We start from the raw sequence: 18,406 nt of genomic DNA on the forward strand, positions 1-18,406 counted from the left end.
CACGCTTTAATATTTGTTTAATTATACCAGTTTTGTCCTCAAGGTTATGTCAGACACTACAAACTGTTGTAACTAGTTGTTTAAAATGTATGAAACTTTATGAAGATTTAAAAGGCATAATTCTGTTAGGACCTGGTTACAAAAGCTGTCCTTTTTGTCATCTAAACAGGCTGACGTTGAAAAGTTTATTCAGGAATTATGGTCAACTATTATTAAATGAAAAATATTAATAGAGGATTTTCTCATACTTTTTTTGATGTAGCAAGGGATCATGTGTACATTATCATTCCATGCATTATGCCAGATTACGAAATGGATCATGCTATTATTTAGTACACAGAAAGATCCATGATAAAGAGAGGAAAATAAAACAACAATACATTTATGTATTCTCAATTTCATTCATATTGTTGCCAGCAAAGAATCCTGAGCAGGCAAAACTTTTATACCCTATTAATTAAAGAAACTCCATATCTGAAATTAAATATGAAGCAACTGTGCCTGGGTGAACTGGAACATGAAATACTAAAATATTACCAACTGAAATTGCAGACAGTGTGCTAGATCAATTTATGCAACCCTGTGGTACTGAATTATTTACAAGTCATGCAGAGACTGACCGACCACCAAATGGCAATATCAGCTCAAGACTTGGAGGCCTGCTGTCACATGGTCATCACATGTACTGGTCATTAGATTCAAGGCGCTTAGGCTTACAACCACTTGAGACTGGTGTGGGAATAATTCTATAACTCTGCAAAGCTTCAAATGTTCTCCTAAAACCCTTCAAGGCCTGGCAGGCTAATTTACCATGTACTAGGTTACCTGGAGGCCTGTGGCATTCATTCCTTCAGACATCATGTTCCATAAATCCCATCATGAGAGAGAGCCTTCAGAGTTGCCAAATGAATCAAGTTTTATGTTAACAGGTACCACTGTCAACTTCTGTAAAGTATACTAATGATAAATTTATGACTAGTGCTAATCTACTCAAACTGATAATATGCTAATTATTTCCAGATTACTTTAAATTTGTGTTTCAGGAGGAAAACAGCCACTTCGGAAAAAAGCCACTGCACCTCCTCCTATATGCCTCACTTGCAAACTTCATCTGATACCACCACTTGCTAGCTCCTGGTAGATTAATATACTGCCTCTGGTGGAATAATATTGTGAGTATTGCAACATGAAGTTGGCCAAAATGAAACAATTGCTTTGGGGACAATAAATTGCAGAACTTTAGGGTCCTTAGAAGGACCTCTTTGGGTATCTTTGCTCCCTCAGAGACTACAGAGGAATCATTTTAGACAGGCTTACCAAAGATTCCTCAAAAGTTGAAGACTAATGCCCCATTGGTCTCCTTAGTGTCATGTTGAAGCTCCGGCAGAGACTCACCCATGACAGAATCGGTCCAGACATCAACAAACATGTCCCTATCGAGCTAGCTGGGCTTAGTTTAGGAAGAGGATGTGACCAAAGGTGCTAACAATAGCAGCTCATATCAAAAACGGCTTTGAGAAGCAGAAGTGAAACACGATGGTCATCTTAGATCTAACTGCAGCCTATGATACCATCCTACGTGACAGACTCCTACCAAATTCATTGTCATTCTATGTCAGAAACTTACCACTGTCACTGACAAAATTTCCTCAGTTGCAGGTTCCTCAGAGAATTCTAAAAGTAGAAGTGATGGTATCTTACAAGGTGTTTTGGCCCAATTCCTCTTTATTTGTTTACATACAATCTTCCATGAATGAAATCCAGGAAATTTATTTACATCAGTAATATTGCTTTGTTGGTTCAGGATCAAAGCTTTATGGAGGCTGATGGAACACTAAACAACAGACCCAGATATGTTGGGTTGTTGTTGTTGTTGTTGTTGTTGTTGTTGTTGTGGACTTCAGTCCTGAGTCTGGTTTGATGCAGCTCTCCATGCTACTCTATCCTGTGCAAGCTTCTTCATATCCCAGTACCTACTGCAACCTACATCCTTCTGAATCTGCTTGGTGTATTCATCTCTTGGTCTCCCTCTACGATTTTTACCCTCCACGCTGCCCTCCAATACTAAATTGGTGATCCATTGATGCCTCAGAACATGTCCTACCAACCGATCCCTTCTTCTTGTCAAGTTGTGCCACAAACTTCTCTTCTCCCCAATCCTCTTCAACATCTCCTCATTAGTTATGTGATCTACCCATCTAATCTTCATCATTCTTCTGTAGCACCACATTTCGAAAGCTTCTATTCTCTTCTTGTCTAAACTATTTATCGTCCATGTTTCACTTCCATACATAGCTACACTCCATACACTTTCAGAAACGACTTCCTGACACTTAAATCTATACTTGATGTTAACAAATTTCTCTTCTTCAGAAACGCTTTCCTTCCCATTGCCAGTCTACATTTTATATCCTCTCTACTTCGACCACCATCAGTTATTTTGCTCCCCAAATAGCAAAACTCCTTTACTACTTTAAGTGTCTCATTTCCTAATCTAATACCCTCAGCATCACCCCATTTAATTCGACTACATTCCATTATCCTCGTTTTGCTTTTGTTGATGTTCATCTTATATCCTCCTTTCAAGACCCTATCCATTCCATTCAACTGCTCTTCCAAGTCCTTTGCTGTCTCTGACAGAATTACAATTTCTTCTCCATGGATTTTAATACCTACTCCGAATTTTTCTTTTGTTTCCTTCACTGCTTGCTCAATATACAGATTGAATAACATTGGGGAGAGGCTACAACCCTGTCTCACTCCCTTCCTAACCATTGCTTCCCTTTCATGCCCCTCAACTCTTATAACTGCCATTTGGTTTCTATACAAATTGTAAATAGCCTTTCACTCCCTATATTTTACCCCTGCCACCTTCAGAATTTGAAAGAGAGTATTCCAGTCAACATTGTCAAAAGCTTTCTCTAAGTCTACGAATGCTAGAAACGTAGGTTTGCCTTTCCTTAATCTACACTCCTGGAAATGGAAAAAAGAACACATTGACACCGGTGTGTCAGACCCACCATACTTGCTCCGGACACTGCGAGAGGGCTGTACAAGCAATGATCACACGCACAGCACAGCGGACACACCAGGAACCGCGGTGTTGGCCGTCGAATGGCGCTAGCTGCGCAGCATTTGTGCACCACCGCCGTCAGTGTCAGCCAGTTTTCCGTGGCATACGGAGCTCCATCGCAGTCTTTAACACTGGTAGCATGCCGCGACAGCGTGGACGTGAACCGTATGTGCAGTTGACGGACTTTGAGCGAGGGCGTACAGTGGGCATGCGGGAGGCCGGGTGGACGTACCGCCGAATTGCTCAACACGTGGGGCGTGAGGTCTCCGCAGTACATCGATGTTGTCGCCAGTGGTCGGCGGAAGGTGCACATGCCCGTCGACCTGGGACCGGACCGCAGCAACGCACGGATGCACGCCAAGACCGTAGGATCCTACGCAGTGCTGTAGGGGACCGCACCGCCACTTCCCAGCAAATTAGGGACACTGTTGCTCCTGGGGTATTGGCGAGGACCATTCGCAACCGTCTCCATGAAGCTGGGCTATGGTCCCGCACACCGTTAGGCCATCTTCCGCTCACGCCCCAACATCGTGCAGCCCATCTCCAGTGGTGTCACGACAGGCGTGAATGGAGGGACGAATGGAGACGTGTCGTCTTCAGCGATGAGAGTCGCTTCTGCCTTGGTGCCAATGATGGTCGTATGCGTGTTTGGCGCCGTGCAGGTGAGCGCCACAATCAGGACTGCGTATGACCGAGGCACACAGGGCCAACACCCGGCATCATGGTGTGGGGAGCGATCTCCTACACTGGCCGTACACCACTGGTGATCGTCGAGGGGACACTGAATAGTGCACGGTACATCCAAACCGTCATCGAACCCATCGTTCTACCATTCCTAGACCGGCAAGGGAACTTGCTGTTCCAACAGGACAATGCACGTCCGCATGTATCCCGTGCCACCCAACGTGCTCTGGAAGGTGTAAGTCAACTACCCTGGCCAGCAAGATCTCCGGATCTGTCCCCCATTGAGCATGTTTGGGACTGGATGAAGCGTCGTCTCACGCGGTCTGCACGTGCAGCACGAACGCTGGTCCAACTGAGGCGCCAGGTGGAAATGGCATGGCAAGCCGTTCCACAGGACTACATCCAGCATCTCTACGATCGTCTCCATGGGAGAATAGCAGCCTGCATTGCTGCGAAAGGTGGATATACACTGTACTAGTGCCGACATTGTGCATGCTCTGTTGCCTGTGTCTATGTGCCTGTGGTTCTGTCAGTGTGATCATGTGATGTATCTGACCCCAGGAATGTGTCAATAAAGTTTCCCCTTCCTGGGACAATGAATTCACGGTGTTCTTATTTCAATTTCCAGGAGTGTAGCTTCTAAGATAAGTCGTAGGGTCAGTATTGCCTCACGTATTCCAATATTTCTATGGAATCCAAACTGTTCTTCCCCTAGGTCGGCTTCTACTAGTTTTTCCATTCGTCTGTAAAGACTTCGCGTTAGTATTTTGTAGCCGTGACTTATTAAACTGATAGTTCGGTAATTTTCACATCTGTCAATACCTGCTTTCTTTGGGATTGGAATTATTATATTCTTCTTGAAGTCTGACGGTATTTCGCCTGTCTCATACATCTTGCTCACCAGATGGTAGAGTTTTGTCAGGACTGGCGTTCCCAAGGCTGTCAGTAGCTCTAATGGAATGTTGTCTACTCCCGGGGCCTTGTTTCGACTCAGGTCTTTCAGTGCTCTGTCAGACTCTTCACACAGTATCATATCTCCCATTTCATCTTCATCTACATCCTCTTCCATTTCCATAATATTGTCCTCAAGTACATCGCCCTTGTATAGACCCTCTATATACTCCTTCCACCTTTCTGCTTTCCCTTCTTTGCTTAGAACTGGGTTTCCATCTGAGCTCTTGATATTCATACAAGTGGTTCTCTTTTCTCCAAAGGTCTCTTAAATTTTCCTGTGGGCAGTATCTATCTTACCCCTAGTGAGATAATCCTCTACATCCTTACATTTATCCTCTAGCCATCCCTGCTTAGCCATTTTGCACTTCCTGTCGATCTCATTTTTGAGACGTTTGTATTCCTTTTTGCCTGCTTCATTTACTGCATTTTTATATTTTCTCCTTTCATCAATTAAATTCAATATTTCTTCTGTTACCCAAGGATTTCTACTAGCCCTCATCTTTTTACCTACTTGATCCTCTGCTGCCTTCACTACTTCATCCCTCAAAGCTACCCATTGTTCTTCTACTGTATTTCTTTCCCCCATTCCTGCCTTTTGTTCCCCCTTATGCTCTCCCTGAAACTCTGTACAACCTCTGTTTTAGTCAGTTTATCCAGATCCCATCTCCTTAAATTCCCACCTTTTTGCAGTTTCTTCAGTTTTAATCTACAGTTCATAACCAATAGATTGTGGTCAGAGTCCACATCTGCCCCTGGAAATGTCTTACAATTTAAAACCTGGTTCCTAAATCTCTGTCTTACTATTATATAATCTATCTGAAATCTGTCAGTATCTCCAGGCTTCTTCCATGTATGCAACCTTCTTTTATGATTCTTGAATCAAGTGTTAGCTATGATTAAGTTGTGTTCTGTGCAAAATTCTATCAGGGGGCTTCCTCTTTCATTTCTTACCCCCAATCCATATTCACTTACTACGTTTCCTTCTCTCTCTTTTCCTACTACCAAATTCCAGTCACCCATGACTATTAAATTTTCATCTCCCTTCACTATTTGAATAATTTCTTTTATTTCGTCATACATTTCTACAATTTCTTCATCATCTGCAGAGCTAATTGGCATATAAACTTGTACTACTGTAGTAGGTGTGGGCTTCGAGTCTATCTTGGGCACAATAATGTGTTCACTATGCTGTTTGTAGTAGCTTACTCGCATTCCTATTTTTTTATTCATTATTAAACCTACTCCTGCATTACCCCTATTTGACTTTGTATTTATAACCCTGTATTCACCTGACCAAAAGTCTTGTTCCTCCTACCACAGAACTTCACTAATTCCCACTATATCTATCTTTAACCTATCCATTTCCCTTTTTAAATTTTGTAACGTACCTGCCCGATTAAGGGATCTGACATTCCACACTCCGATCCATAGAACGCCAGTTTTCTTTCTCCTGATAACGACGTCCTCTTGAGTAGTCCCCACCCGGAGATCCGAACGCGGGACTATTTTACCTCCGGAATATTTTACGCAAGAGGACGCCATCATCATTAACCATACAGTAAAGCTGCATGCCCTCGGGAAAAATTATGGCTGTAGTTTCCCCTTGCTTTCAACCGTTCGCAGTACCAGCACAGCAAGGCTGTTTTGGTTAGAGTTACAAGGCCAGATCAGTTAATCATCCAGACTGTTGCCCCTGCAGCTACCGAAAAGGCTGCTGCCCCTCTTCAGGAACCACACGTTTGTCTGGCCTCTCAACAGATACCCCTCCATTGTGGTTGCACCTACGGTACGGCTATCTGTATTGCTGAGGCACGCAAGCCTCCCCACCAACGGCAAGGTCCATGGTTCATTGGGTGAATAAAAATAACTCGCTCTGAACAGCCTCTCCAATGGAAATGATTCCCTCACACCACAGCATGAGTACCTTACAAGACTCTTCAATATTTCAACACTCCAAAATATCTAGATATGATCCTACACATGTCTTTGACATACAAATTCATCTCAGGACTATGAAATCAAAACTCAGAATAATACGTTCCAGAACTTAACGTGAATCACCCGGGGTAACCGTGAAACTGATCTCAGATCATCAGCCTTAGCTCTTTCATACTAAGTTCCAGAATACTGCTGTTTCATCTGGCTAAACGGTGCTCCCAGAAAATAGTAAGACACAAGCAATGCACCACATCACAGGGTGTACTTGTCCCACAAACACATACTGGTGACCAATTCTTGGTCATATTCCACAACCATTCATAAGAAGACAGCCATCATTGCTGAACATGTGGATAAGAATAAAAAACAACCTAGAATTACCAGTTCATCAGAACTTTCATTGTCAGAAACCCAATGACTGAAGTCTATAAAACTATTGGGGTGCACAGCAATCAGCTTGTAGGACAGACATTTCAACTTGCAAGACTACCAAATCCACTGGTTAGTCCCTCAACCGTTAGGGGTAAAACTCAATGGGACCCGGGACAAGTAAGGCTAGCAACCTGCTTCCCTGGTACTTAAAATATGATGCTGGCAACAATCAGAGCAAAATGCCTTGGACCTTTGGAGGTGACGGAGTCCCACCTCTAATTGACAAACCAGGGACTCCTAAGATACGACTCGGCAAACGAATGGTAACGAGATGGGGAGCTAATAATATCAATGAGGGCTACTCTCGGAAGAAGGTAGAGCTGGCAGAGGCTGCAAGTAAGATGGGGTTGGACGTTTTAGCTGTTAGTGAAATTCGGGTAAGGGGTGAGAAAGAAGAGGAAGTGGGAGAATACAAGGTCTACCTGTCAGGAGTCAAAGCAGGAATAGCACAATGGGGTGTAGGCCTTTACATCAGGAAAGAAATGGAACCCAGCATAGTTTCAGTAAGGTACATAAATGAACAACTGATGTGGATAGATTTGACAGTGTCTAGCAAGAAAATTAGGATTGTGTCAGTATATTCGCGTTGTGAAGGGACAGATCAAGATAAGATGGATAGTTTTTATGACACACTCAGTGATGATGTTGTTAGAGTAAAAGACAAGGACAGTGTTCTGCTCATGGGTGATTTTAATGCCAGGACTGGAAATCAAACAGAACGGTATGAAAAGGTTATGGGTAAATTTGGAGAGGATATGGAGGCCAACAGGAACGGGAAACAACGCTTGGATTTCTGTGCCAGTATGGGATTAGTAATCACAAACTCCTTTTTTAAACATAAGAACGGAGGAACTAGATCTGTCATTGACTATATAATAACAGATCAGGAATTCAGGAAGGCTGTGAGGGACACACGTGTATTCTTTAATGACACTGATTACTATTTAATCTGCAGTGAAATTGGTATTGTGAGGCCGAAAGTGCAGGAGGTCAGGTCCATATGTAGGAGGATAAGAGTGGAGAAATTTCAGGATAAGGAAATCAGGCACAAGTACATAACAGTGATCTCAGAAAGGTACCAGTTAGTTGAATGTAGTCAATTACAGTCATTGGAAAAGGAATGTACAAGGTACAGGGACACAGTACTGGAAGTGGCTAAAGAATGTCTTGGAACAGTAATGTGTAAAGGTAGGATGAAGCAAACAGCTTGGTGGAATGACACAGTCAAGGCAGCCTGTAAAAGGAAAAAGAAGGTGTATCAAAAATGGCTACATACTAGAACTCAGGTAGACAGAGCAAGTTATGTTGATGAAAGAAACAAAGCCAAACAGACAACTGCAACATCCAAGAAGAAATCTTGGGAAGACTTTGGAAACAGGATGGGTCAAGCTGCTGGAAAACCATTCTGGAGTGTAATTAGCAGTCTTTGAAAGGGAGGTAAGAAGGTAATGACAAGTATTTTAGACAGGTCAGGAAAACTGCTGGTGAATCCTGTTGATGCCTTGGGCAGATGGAGGGAATATGTAGGTGAAAATACGATTAGTAATGTTTCAGATTTGGATGTACAATGGGATAGGAATGATGATGGAAATAGGATCACATTTGAGGAAGTGGAGAAAATGGTCAATAGATTGCAGTGCAATAAGGTGGCTGGGTCGGATTAAATTAAGTCGAAACTCATCAAATACAGTTGAATGTCAGGTCTTAAATGGCTACACAGGATAATTGAAGTGGCGTGGGAGTCGGGACACGTTCCATCAGACTGGACGAAAACAGTAATCACACCAATCTGTAAACATGGAAGCAGAAAAGATTGTAACAACTACAGAGGTATCTCTTTAATCAGTGTTGTGGGTAAAATCTTCTCAGGTATTGTTGAAAGGAAAGATTGGTTGTTTGTGGGGAAGGAGACCAGACAGCGAGGTCATCGGTCTCATCGGGTTAAGGAAGGACAGGGAAGGAAGTCGGCCGTGCCCTTTGAAAGGAACCATCCCGGCATTTGCCAGGAACGATTTAGGGAAATCACGGAAAACCTAAATCAGGATGGCCGGACACTGTGAAAGGAAAGGGTGAGTATTAGTTGAGGACAAATTGGATGAAAATCAGTGTGGGTTTAGGCCTCTCAGATGTTGTCAGGACCAGATCTTTAGCTTACAGCAAATAATGGAGAAGTGTTACGAGTGGAACAGGGAATTGTATTTAAGCTTTATAGATCTAGAAAAGGCATATGACCGGGTTCCAAGGAGGAAGTTATTGTCTGTTCTACGAGATTATGAAATAGGAGGCAATCTTTTGCAAGCAATTATAGGTCTTTACATAGATAGTCAGGCAGCAGTTAGAGTTGATGGTAAACTGAGTTCATGGTTCAGAGTAATCTCAGGGGTAATACAAGGCTGCAACCTGTCTCCACTGTTGTTCATATTATTTATGGATCATATGTTGAAACAATAGACTGGCTGGGTGAGATTAAGATATGTGAACACATAATAAGCAGTCTCGCATATGCGGATGACTTAGTTGTGATGGCAGATTCGATTGAAAGTTTGCAAAGTAATATTTCAGAGCTAGATCAGAAATGTAAGGACTATGGTATGAAGATTAGCATCTCCAAAACGAAAGTAATGTCAGTGGGAAAGAGATATAAATGGATTGAGTGCCAAATAAGAGGAACAAAGCTAGAACAGGTGGACAGTTTCAAGTACTTAGGATGCATATTCTCACAGGATGGCAACATAGTGAAAGAACTGGAAGCAAGGTGTAGCAAAGCTAATGCAGTGAGCCCTCAGCTACGATCTACTCTCTTCTGCAAAAAGGAAGTCAGTACCAAGACTAAGTTATCTGTGCACCGTTCAATCTTTCGACCAACTTTGTTGTATGGGAGCGAAAGCTGGGTGGATTCAGTTTACATTATCAATAAGGTTGAGGTTACGGATATGAAAGTAGCTAGGATGATTGCAGGTACTAGTAGATGGAACAATGGCAGAAGGGTGTCCACATTGAGGAAATCAACGAAAAACTAAGAATGAACTCTATAGATGTAGCAGTCAGGGCGAACAGGCTTAGATGGGGGGGGGGGGGGGGGGGTCATGTTACACGCATGGGAAAAGCAAGGTTACCCAAGAGACTCATGGGTTCAGCAGTAGAGGGTAGGAAGAGTCGGGGTAGACCAAGGAGAAGGTATCTGGATTCGGTTAAGAATGATTTTGAAGTAATAGGCTTAACATCAGAAGAGGCACCAATGTTAGCACTGAATAGGGGATTATTGAGGAATTTTATAAGGGGGACTATGCTTTAGGCTGAATGCTGAAAGGCATAATCAGTCTTAAATGATGATGATGATGAGATGCCCGGAATAATCAGTGATAGAAGGAAACTTCCTTGAAGCATCACCAACATATTGAAACTCCCAGGGAGCAATCAGCAGGTTTTCATCTGCCCCAATGAAACTGGTGCATAATGAATAGAATCAGAAGTGACCACAGCATATATGAAGCATTGCTGCACCAATGGTTATGGAAATGTGACAGCAGTGAAGAGCAGCAAACAGTACATCATATAACATTTGAATGTTCCTTCAGAGCATTCAGAGGGACAGTGTAAGACTTTCACAGTTTATTTGCAGAAGCTTCTGATTGAATTTTAAAGCTGGGCTTAGGGCTATGCACCCATTACAAATTTTTGGCTATGAACCCATTACAAATTTAGATTGCATGAACCTATGCAGAAACATTCTGGCAGATTAATACTTTGTGCCAGACTGAGACTCGAACTCAAGACCTTTGACTTTCGTCGGCAAGTGCTCTACCACATACATTTGTTGTAAATAGTTGCTTAGCATTTTCTCCAGTCATCGTGTGATAATAAATAATAATTGCAAAAAAGGATTCGAACACAGGCTAGTGGAGTTGGAAGAGGAGTCAATGTCAAATAGAATAGCCCTATAGTACATTTATCAGAAGTTAGGCAAAAAATAATGACTAAATAGAACCAACAAATGATTTTTTATTACAGAGAAACAACAGAGAGGAAATCCAAGCAAAGGCTTTGTAATAAATAAGAAAATTAAAAATAATTTCACTTATGTTCAAAGAATCTCAAACAGAACAGCAAAACTTGTTTTAAAAATAAGGGAAAGATGTCACATGGTGGCTAAGTACCAATGTGCTCATACAATGATGAGGAGGTAGAATACCTTATGAGCAGCTACAGAAACTGGTAAATGACAAAGTGATATTACAAGATGCTGATGGGAGATTTTTTTTAATACAGAAGTAGGGCAAAAGAATAATTCTTCAGTGGGAATGACGGAAAGCAATGACAGTGATCACACATTAGTAGAACTTGCTTAGAAGAGCAACCAACATAATTTGTTTGTACCACTTTGTTCCAGAAGAAAACGAATGGGAAACACACTAGGCAAAGACCAATTGGAAATAAAATGAAATTGCCAATATTTCACTGAACAGTAAAGAAATCTTGTAGAAGGTGATTACCCTGAACTATCTTGGGACTTGCGCGCCCCAGGGACCATGCACGGTCACCATTCAGCACATCCACAATTGGATCCTCTGCAACTTGCACATCTACCAGTCCCTTCAACCTCCCCCACCCTGGCACACCCACACACCCACTGGCTCACAGACAGCCACCCTGCAGCTGGCCCACCCACAGCCAACCTGTCTGCAGATTTTTCAGGCTTGCTCTTACATGTTCTCATCTGAGCCATCTGTCACATCTGCATCTGAGCCGCGTGCCTTCAGCCAATGTTCCCTGGGTCCAGTACTCTGTTGTCGCAGCAACCATTCCAAGGCCCACTTCCCCAACCCCAGTGCACCTTCTCCCATCGAATGCCATGTCATCTCCGAGATGTCAGCCAATTGTGTGGTATGGGTTGCCACAGTTACTGTCTGCTAACAACACTCTCACTGAAGATCAAACAAAATCCGGGTTGTTTTCAAATGCCTCCATCAGCCACCACAGTACCCTGCGATGCCAGCCTCCCTGGCACAGGTGTAAGCAGTGGTGAAAACAGTGTACTGCCATCATGGCACTACCTCGTTTCTGTGAGTTATGTGCCTCTGCTGGTATCCCTCAGCCCCAAAAGTTTTTAGCCCTCTGCCTGACTACTCTGCAGCCAGTTCACACTCCGTGTTTATGCCAGCTGTGCCTAGTAGCCCATCAATCAGAGTACATTTTGTCGAGCTAAATGAGGAGCATCTCACCACAGCATCCACAAACTAATTCCATCCTCAAGTACCCTACACTTACTACCTTCAAAGGTTTCAAGGACTTTGTGTCATTTTTTACGAAACACACATAGCATCGAAGAAGTAGGCCTAAATATATTTCCACTTGCTTCTTCTGTGGAAAGTCTGCACTGGTGTTCCTAACAAAACTAATTGTCAGTTATAAAAAGATATTTTGAGTGTGAAGAAGACGAAAACGTAAAACTATTTTAAAAACAGTAACTGTGCAACAATGTTCAAGTTTGCTGTGATGATTTTGGTCGGACAATAATCTCTTCACTGCGGATGTGCACCAGGCTCAAACTCTAAAGGGAATTGATGAAATGCCGCAAGTACTGAAGGAAAGGGGCACTACATTTGTAGTGTGTGAATCTATTGAGAATTTGTGTCTGGAGGGTGTGGGTGGTGTGCTAGGGTTGCAGTTGCCCTGACCACTGTGTCCGATGATACAGTGGTTGTGCATCTGCCTAGTAAACAGAAGACCTTGGTCTTGGTTCGAATCCCCGTATGGCTCAAATTTTCAACCCTCCCCATTGATTTAAATCAATGCCCACTCGCAACCAGTGTCTGTAATTTCTTTGTGTCTTAATTCTTAGCACCTGCTGGATCAAAATAGTGTCCTTTACAAACACTACCTATATATATATACACTCCTGGAAATGGAAAAAAGAACACATTGACACCGGTGTGTCAGACCCACCATACTTGCTCCGGACACTGCGAGAGGGCTGTACAAGCAATGATCACACGCACGGCACAGCGGACACACCAGGAACCGCGGTGTTGGCCGTCGAATGGCGCTAGCTGCGCAACATTTGTGCACCGCCGCCGCCAGTGTCAGCCAGTTTGCCGTGGCATACGGAGCTCCATCGCAGTCTTTAACACTGGTAGCATGCCGCGACAGCGTGCACGTGAACCGTATGTGCAGTTGACGGACTTTGAGCGAGGGCGTATAGTGGGCATGCGGGAGGCCGGGTGGACGTACCACCGAATTGCTCAACACGTGGGGCGTGAGGTCTCCACAGTACATCGATGTTGTCGCCAGTGGTCGGCGGAAGGTGCACGTGCCGGTCGACCTGGGACCGGACCGCAACGACGCACGGATGCACGCCAAGACCGTAGGATCCTACGCAGTGCCGTAGGGGACCGCACCGCCACTTCCCAGCAAATTAGGGACACTGTTGCTCCTGGGGTATCGGCGAGGACCATTCGCAACCGTCACCATGAAGCTGGGCTACGGTCCCGCACACCGTTAGGCCGTCTTCCGCTCACGCCCCAACATCGTGCAGCCCGCCTCCAGTGGTGTCGCGACAGGCGTGAATGGAGGGACGAATGGAGACGTGTCGTCTTCAGCGATGAGAGTCGCTTCTGCCTTGGTGCCAATGATGGTCGTATGCGTGTTTGGCGCCGTGCAGGTGAGCGCCACAATCAGGACTGCAAATGACCGAGGCACACAGGGCCAACACCCGGCATCATGGTGTGGGGAGCGATCTCCTACACTGGCCGTACACCACTGGTGATCGTCGAGGGGACACTGAATAGTGCACGGTACATCCAAACCGTCATCGAACCCATCGTTCTACCATTCCTAAACCGGCAAGGGAACTTGCTGTTCCAACAGGACAATGCACGTCCGCATGTATCCCGTGCCACCCAACGTGCTCTAGAAGGTGTAAGTCAACTACCATGGCCAGCAAGATGTCCAGATCTGTCCCCCATTGCGCATGTTTGGGACTGGATGAAGCGTCGTCTCACGCGGTCTGCACGTCCAGCACGAACGCTGGTCCAACTGAGGTGCCAGGTGGAAATGGCATGGCAAGCCGTTCCACAGGACTACATCCAGCATCTCTACGATCGTCTCCATGGGAGAATAGCAGCCTGCATTGCTGCGAAAGGTGGATATACACTGTACTAGTGCCGACATTGTACATGCTCTGTTGCCTGTGTCTATGTGCCTGTGGTTCTGTCAGTGTGATCATGTGATGTATCTGACCCCAGGAATGTGTCAATAAAGTTTCCCCTTCCTGGGACAATGAATTCACGGTGTTCTTATTTCAATTTCCAGGAGTGTATTATATTATTAACAATCTTTTATAAAAAGATTGGTAATTAAGAATTCATATTTACAATGAAAACTGGAATTTCGTGAGCTGCGTGTAATTAGAAATAAGGACGCATGCATTTTTCATAAAAATGGTATGTGTTAAGTATTGTATATTTGATGAATTTTTTATTTAAATGCCGTAGTTATTCGAATAGAAAGAAAAAGAGAAAGAATAATGACCATAACAACATTTAAGCCACGATTACTAGTCTCGTGTGCTACTAATAGAACCACGACGCCCACCAAAAATTGGCCTACCTTTAGTGAATTAAAGTCGATTTTATCGAGAATTTTTGACAGTCGCATCGAACTGCTTTAGTGATTGATATCTGAGCTGTGAATTTCACCTACAATTCTATACATATAAAAAATTACAAAAATCCGATTGCCGCGAAGTCCCCTTGTAAAACAATCAATTGTTTCCGCTTAGAACTGAATATGCCAAGTTCAAACTACAAACAACTGAATCCGCTGTTTTCATTCAGTTCTTCTCATACACTAGTTTTACTCGAAAGAATGACTAAATAATTTAACATCGATACGTGAAATACACAGCGAATGAGTCGATTGTTTTCCAGCAGTCAAATGTTCAAATGTATCGATTGTTGTGCAGCAACCAACTAAATCGATTATTTTCATTAAGTTGATGCCATCACCACCTGAGCTCAGCTACTGGCGTACCTTGAATCGTAGATCCCCAGTCGGAGGCTGCGCGTAACGCACTCCTCGGAAGGAGTATATCGTTCGCCCATCCAGGGACTGCAGCACGCTTCCCCTCAGGCGCCCCAGCGGCGTCTGCACCTCGGGAAATTCCGACGCTAACGTTGACGCCCCCTTTGTCCTGCCCCTGCCGGCTGCGGTGAGCGCCACGGCGCAAAACAGAACCGCCAGCACTCCTCTGCTCATGTCTGGAGAGAACTGGCGGCACGAGCAGGAAGGAGTCGCTTATGTAGCAGCAGCCGCAGCACGCATGCCAACTGGCTGCTTCTGGGAAGCCAGCGCGCACTTGGCCAAACCTGCTCCACACACACACACATACAGAGTGGTACTCCCCTTGCCAACCCATAGTTTTCCGGCACCGTCATACCTCTGCGACACTGGCTTCTCAAGAGGTTATCTGAAAAACACCAAATACGGCTACTGATTGGTCTCTGCAATTAGTGTTGGCCTATCTATTAGATTCTCTCTCTCTCTCTCTCTCTCTCTCTCTCTCTCTCTCTCTCCCCCCTTCCTCTTGCGCGCGCGCGCGCACCCACCACACACATTCGCAAACAAGTGTACTTGCTCAAACGCACGCAGAGTAGATGTAGAAGACGTCAGAATCCTAAACTCTAACGCGTCATATTATTTACTATTCTTTGGCATTTTGTAAGCGTATTCTTTAGTTTAGTTGCATACTGAGTATCCACAGTCATGCTACAAATGCTGGATAAGCTTTATCCCGCAGTGTAAATAATCTTCGCCTACTGACAATGCTGTATGATTTTTTTTTTTTTTTTTACTACTTTCAGGCGAAGCCCTTTTCACCAGTTACAGTTATTTCAGTTAATGATACAAACAGAACATCGATCTTCTATTAAAAAATATGAACTATAATTCTCTGTGCACGATTACGATATACATCTTTATATATATAATTCTACTGTACGTGTGTATGTCACTGAACTCCTCCTAAACGGCTGGACCGATTGTAATGAAATTTTTGTATGCTTTTGGGTGGCTCCCTGGAGGGCTTAGATTCACAAATCAACCCGGCACATGGCGCTGCAGTCGGTATCTAGGTTATTTATCTATACTGCAGCCTAACGGCTGGATCGACTTGAATGAATTTTTGTGTTTCCATTCAAGTGGGGGCCTGGAAAATTTACATTCTTAAATCAGCACGGTAGGTGGCGTTGCATTTTTGTGTGCAATATTGAGCGTAATATATTCAGATATAAGTTACGTGCTTAGGATTTCGTTTATTTTTCGACATTTTAATTTTTTTGTACGGTGTCTTTTGATATTTCAGGTGTCGCATTTCAGTGAATATTAAGCGTATTATACACTCCTGGAAATTGAAATAAGAACACCGTGAATTCATTGTCCCAGGAAGGGGAAACTTTATTGACACATTCCTGGGGTCAGATACATCACATGATCACACTGACAGAACCACAGGCACATAGACACAGGCAACAGAGCATGCACAATGTCGGCACTAGTACAGTGTATATCCACCTTTCGCAGCAATGCAGGCTGCTATTCTCCCATGGAGACGATCGTAGAGATGCTGGATGTAGTCCTGTGGAACGGCTTGCCATGCCATTTCCACCTGGCGCCTCAGTTGGACCAGCGTTCGTGCTGGACGTGCAGACCGCGTGAGTCGACGCTTCATCCAGTCCCAAACATGCTCAATGGGGGACAGATCCGGAGATCTTGCTGGCCAGGGTAGTTGACTTACACCTTCTAGAGCACGTTGGGTGGCACGGGATACATGCGGACGTGCATTGTCCTGTTGGAACAGCAAGTTCCCTTGCCGGTCTAGGAATGGTAGAACGATGGGTTCGATGACGGTTTGGATGTACCGTGCACTATTCAGTGTCCCCTCGACGATCACCAGTGGTGTACGGCCAGTGTAGGAGATCGCTCCCCACACCATGATGCCGGGTGTTGGCCCTGTGTGCCTCGGTCGTATGCAGTCCTGATTGTGGCGCTCACCTGCACGGCGCCAAACACGCATACGACCATCATTGGCACCAAGGCAGAAGCGACTCTCATCGCTGAAGACGACACGTCTCCATTCGTCCCTCCATTCACGCCTGTCGCGACACCACTGGAGGCGGGCTGCACGATGTTGGGGCGTGAGCGGAAGACGGCCTAACGGTGTGCGGGACCGTAGCCCAGCTTCATGGAGACGGTTGCGAATGGTCCTCGCCGATACCCCAGGAGCAACAGTGTCCCTAATTTGCTGGGAAGTGGCGGTGCGGTCCCCTACGGCACTGCGTAGGGTCCTACGGTCTTGGCGTGCATCCGTGCGTCGCTGCGGTCCGGTCCCAGGTCGACGGGCACGTGTACCTTCCGCCGACCACTGGCGACAACATCGATGTACTGTGGAGACCTCACGCCCCACGTGTTGAGCAATTCGGCGGTACGTCCACCCGGCCTCCCGCATGCCCACTATACGCCCTCGCTCAAAGTCCGTCAACTGCACATACGGTTCACGTCCACGCTGTCGCGGCATGCTACCAGTGTTAAAGACTGCGATGGAGCTCCGTATGCCACGGCAAACTGGCTGATACTGACGGCGGCGGTGCACAAATGCTGCGCAGCTAGCGCCATTCGACGGCCAACACCGCGGTTCCTAGTGTGTCCGCTGTGCCGTGCGTGTGATCATTGCTTGTACAGCCCTCTCGCAGTGTCCGGAGCAAGTATGGTGGGTCTGACACACCGGTGTCAATGTGTTCTTTTTTCCATTTCCAGGAGTGTATTCACATATAAGTTACGTACATAAAACAATGCCACGTCTTCGTGGACGAGGAGGAAATATTGGTCGATGGACTCGGAATTCAAAATTAGTCCAGAACCATTTGGTAAATTAGACCGGCAGAAGATCAACTGACGGACAATGAAAATTTAAGAAACCAGTCTGCAATCAGACGTGCTAATGAAAGTCAAGAGCAACGCAACGAACGCCTTCGAGCTAATGCATTGAGACAAAGACTGGCCCATCAACGAGTCACCGACACATTCAGAACACGTGAACAACAATGTTTGCGAGTGTATCGCGCATTGACACAAGCATCACTTCTTCGCCTTGCGTTTGAATATGAGTCGGACATCGACTATTCGTCACATACACAAATTGCGATCGGTGCTATGAACAAACAATGCCAACACTGTCGTGCACTCAAATACAAAGGTGAATCGGCCGGTTTCTGGTGCGCGTCTGGCAAAGTTGTATTGCCACCATTGAATTCGCCGCCAGAACCATTG

At 44.9% G+C, this 18,406-nt stretch overlaps 1 protein-coding gene across 2 annotated transcripts in view; it reads right to left on the reverse strand.

Annotated features, from left to right (window-relative positions):
* The window catches only part of LOC126162996 (esterase E4-like), a 292,795-nt gene extending 277,431 nt beyond the window's left edge, over positions 1–15,364 (reverse strand). The window contains exon 1 of one of the 2 annotated variants that reach the window (XM_049919858.1): positions 15,113–15,362. In XM_049919858.1, the coding sequence (XP_049775815.1) occupies positions 15,113–15,337 (225 nt within the window). In that variant the 5' untranslated portion in view covers positions 15,338–15,362. Of the gene's footprint in view, positions 1–15,112 lie in introns of both variants that reach the window. The other variant, XM_049919857.1, reaches the window with a different exon arrangement.
* Between the last annotated feature and the right edge of the window lie 3,042 nt (positions 15,365–18,406).

This window comes from Schistocerca cancellata, chromosome 2 (genome assembly GCF_023864275.1).
Source record: "Schistocerca cancellata isolate TAMUIC-IGC-003103 chromosome 2, iqSchCanc2.1, whole genome shotgun sequence".
NCBI lineage: Eukaryota > Metazoa > Arthropoda > Insecta > Orthoptera > Acrididae > Schistocerca > Schistocerca cancellata.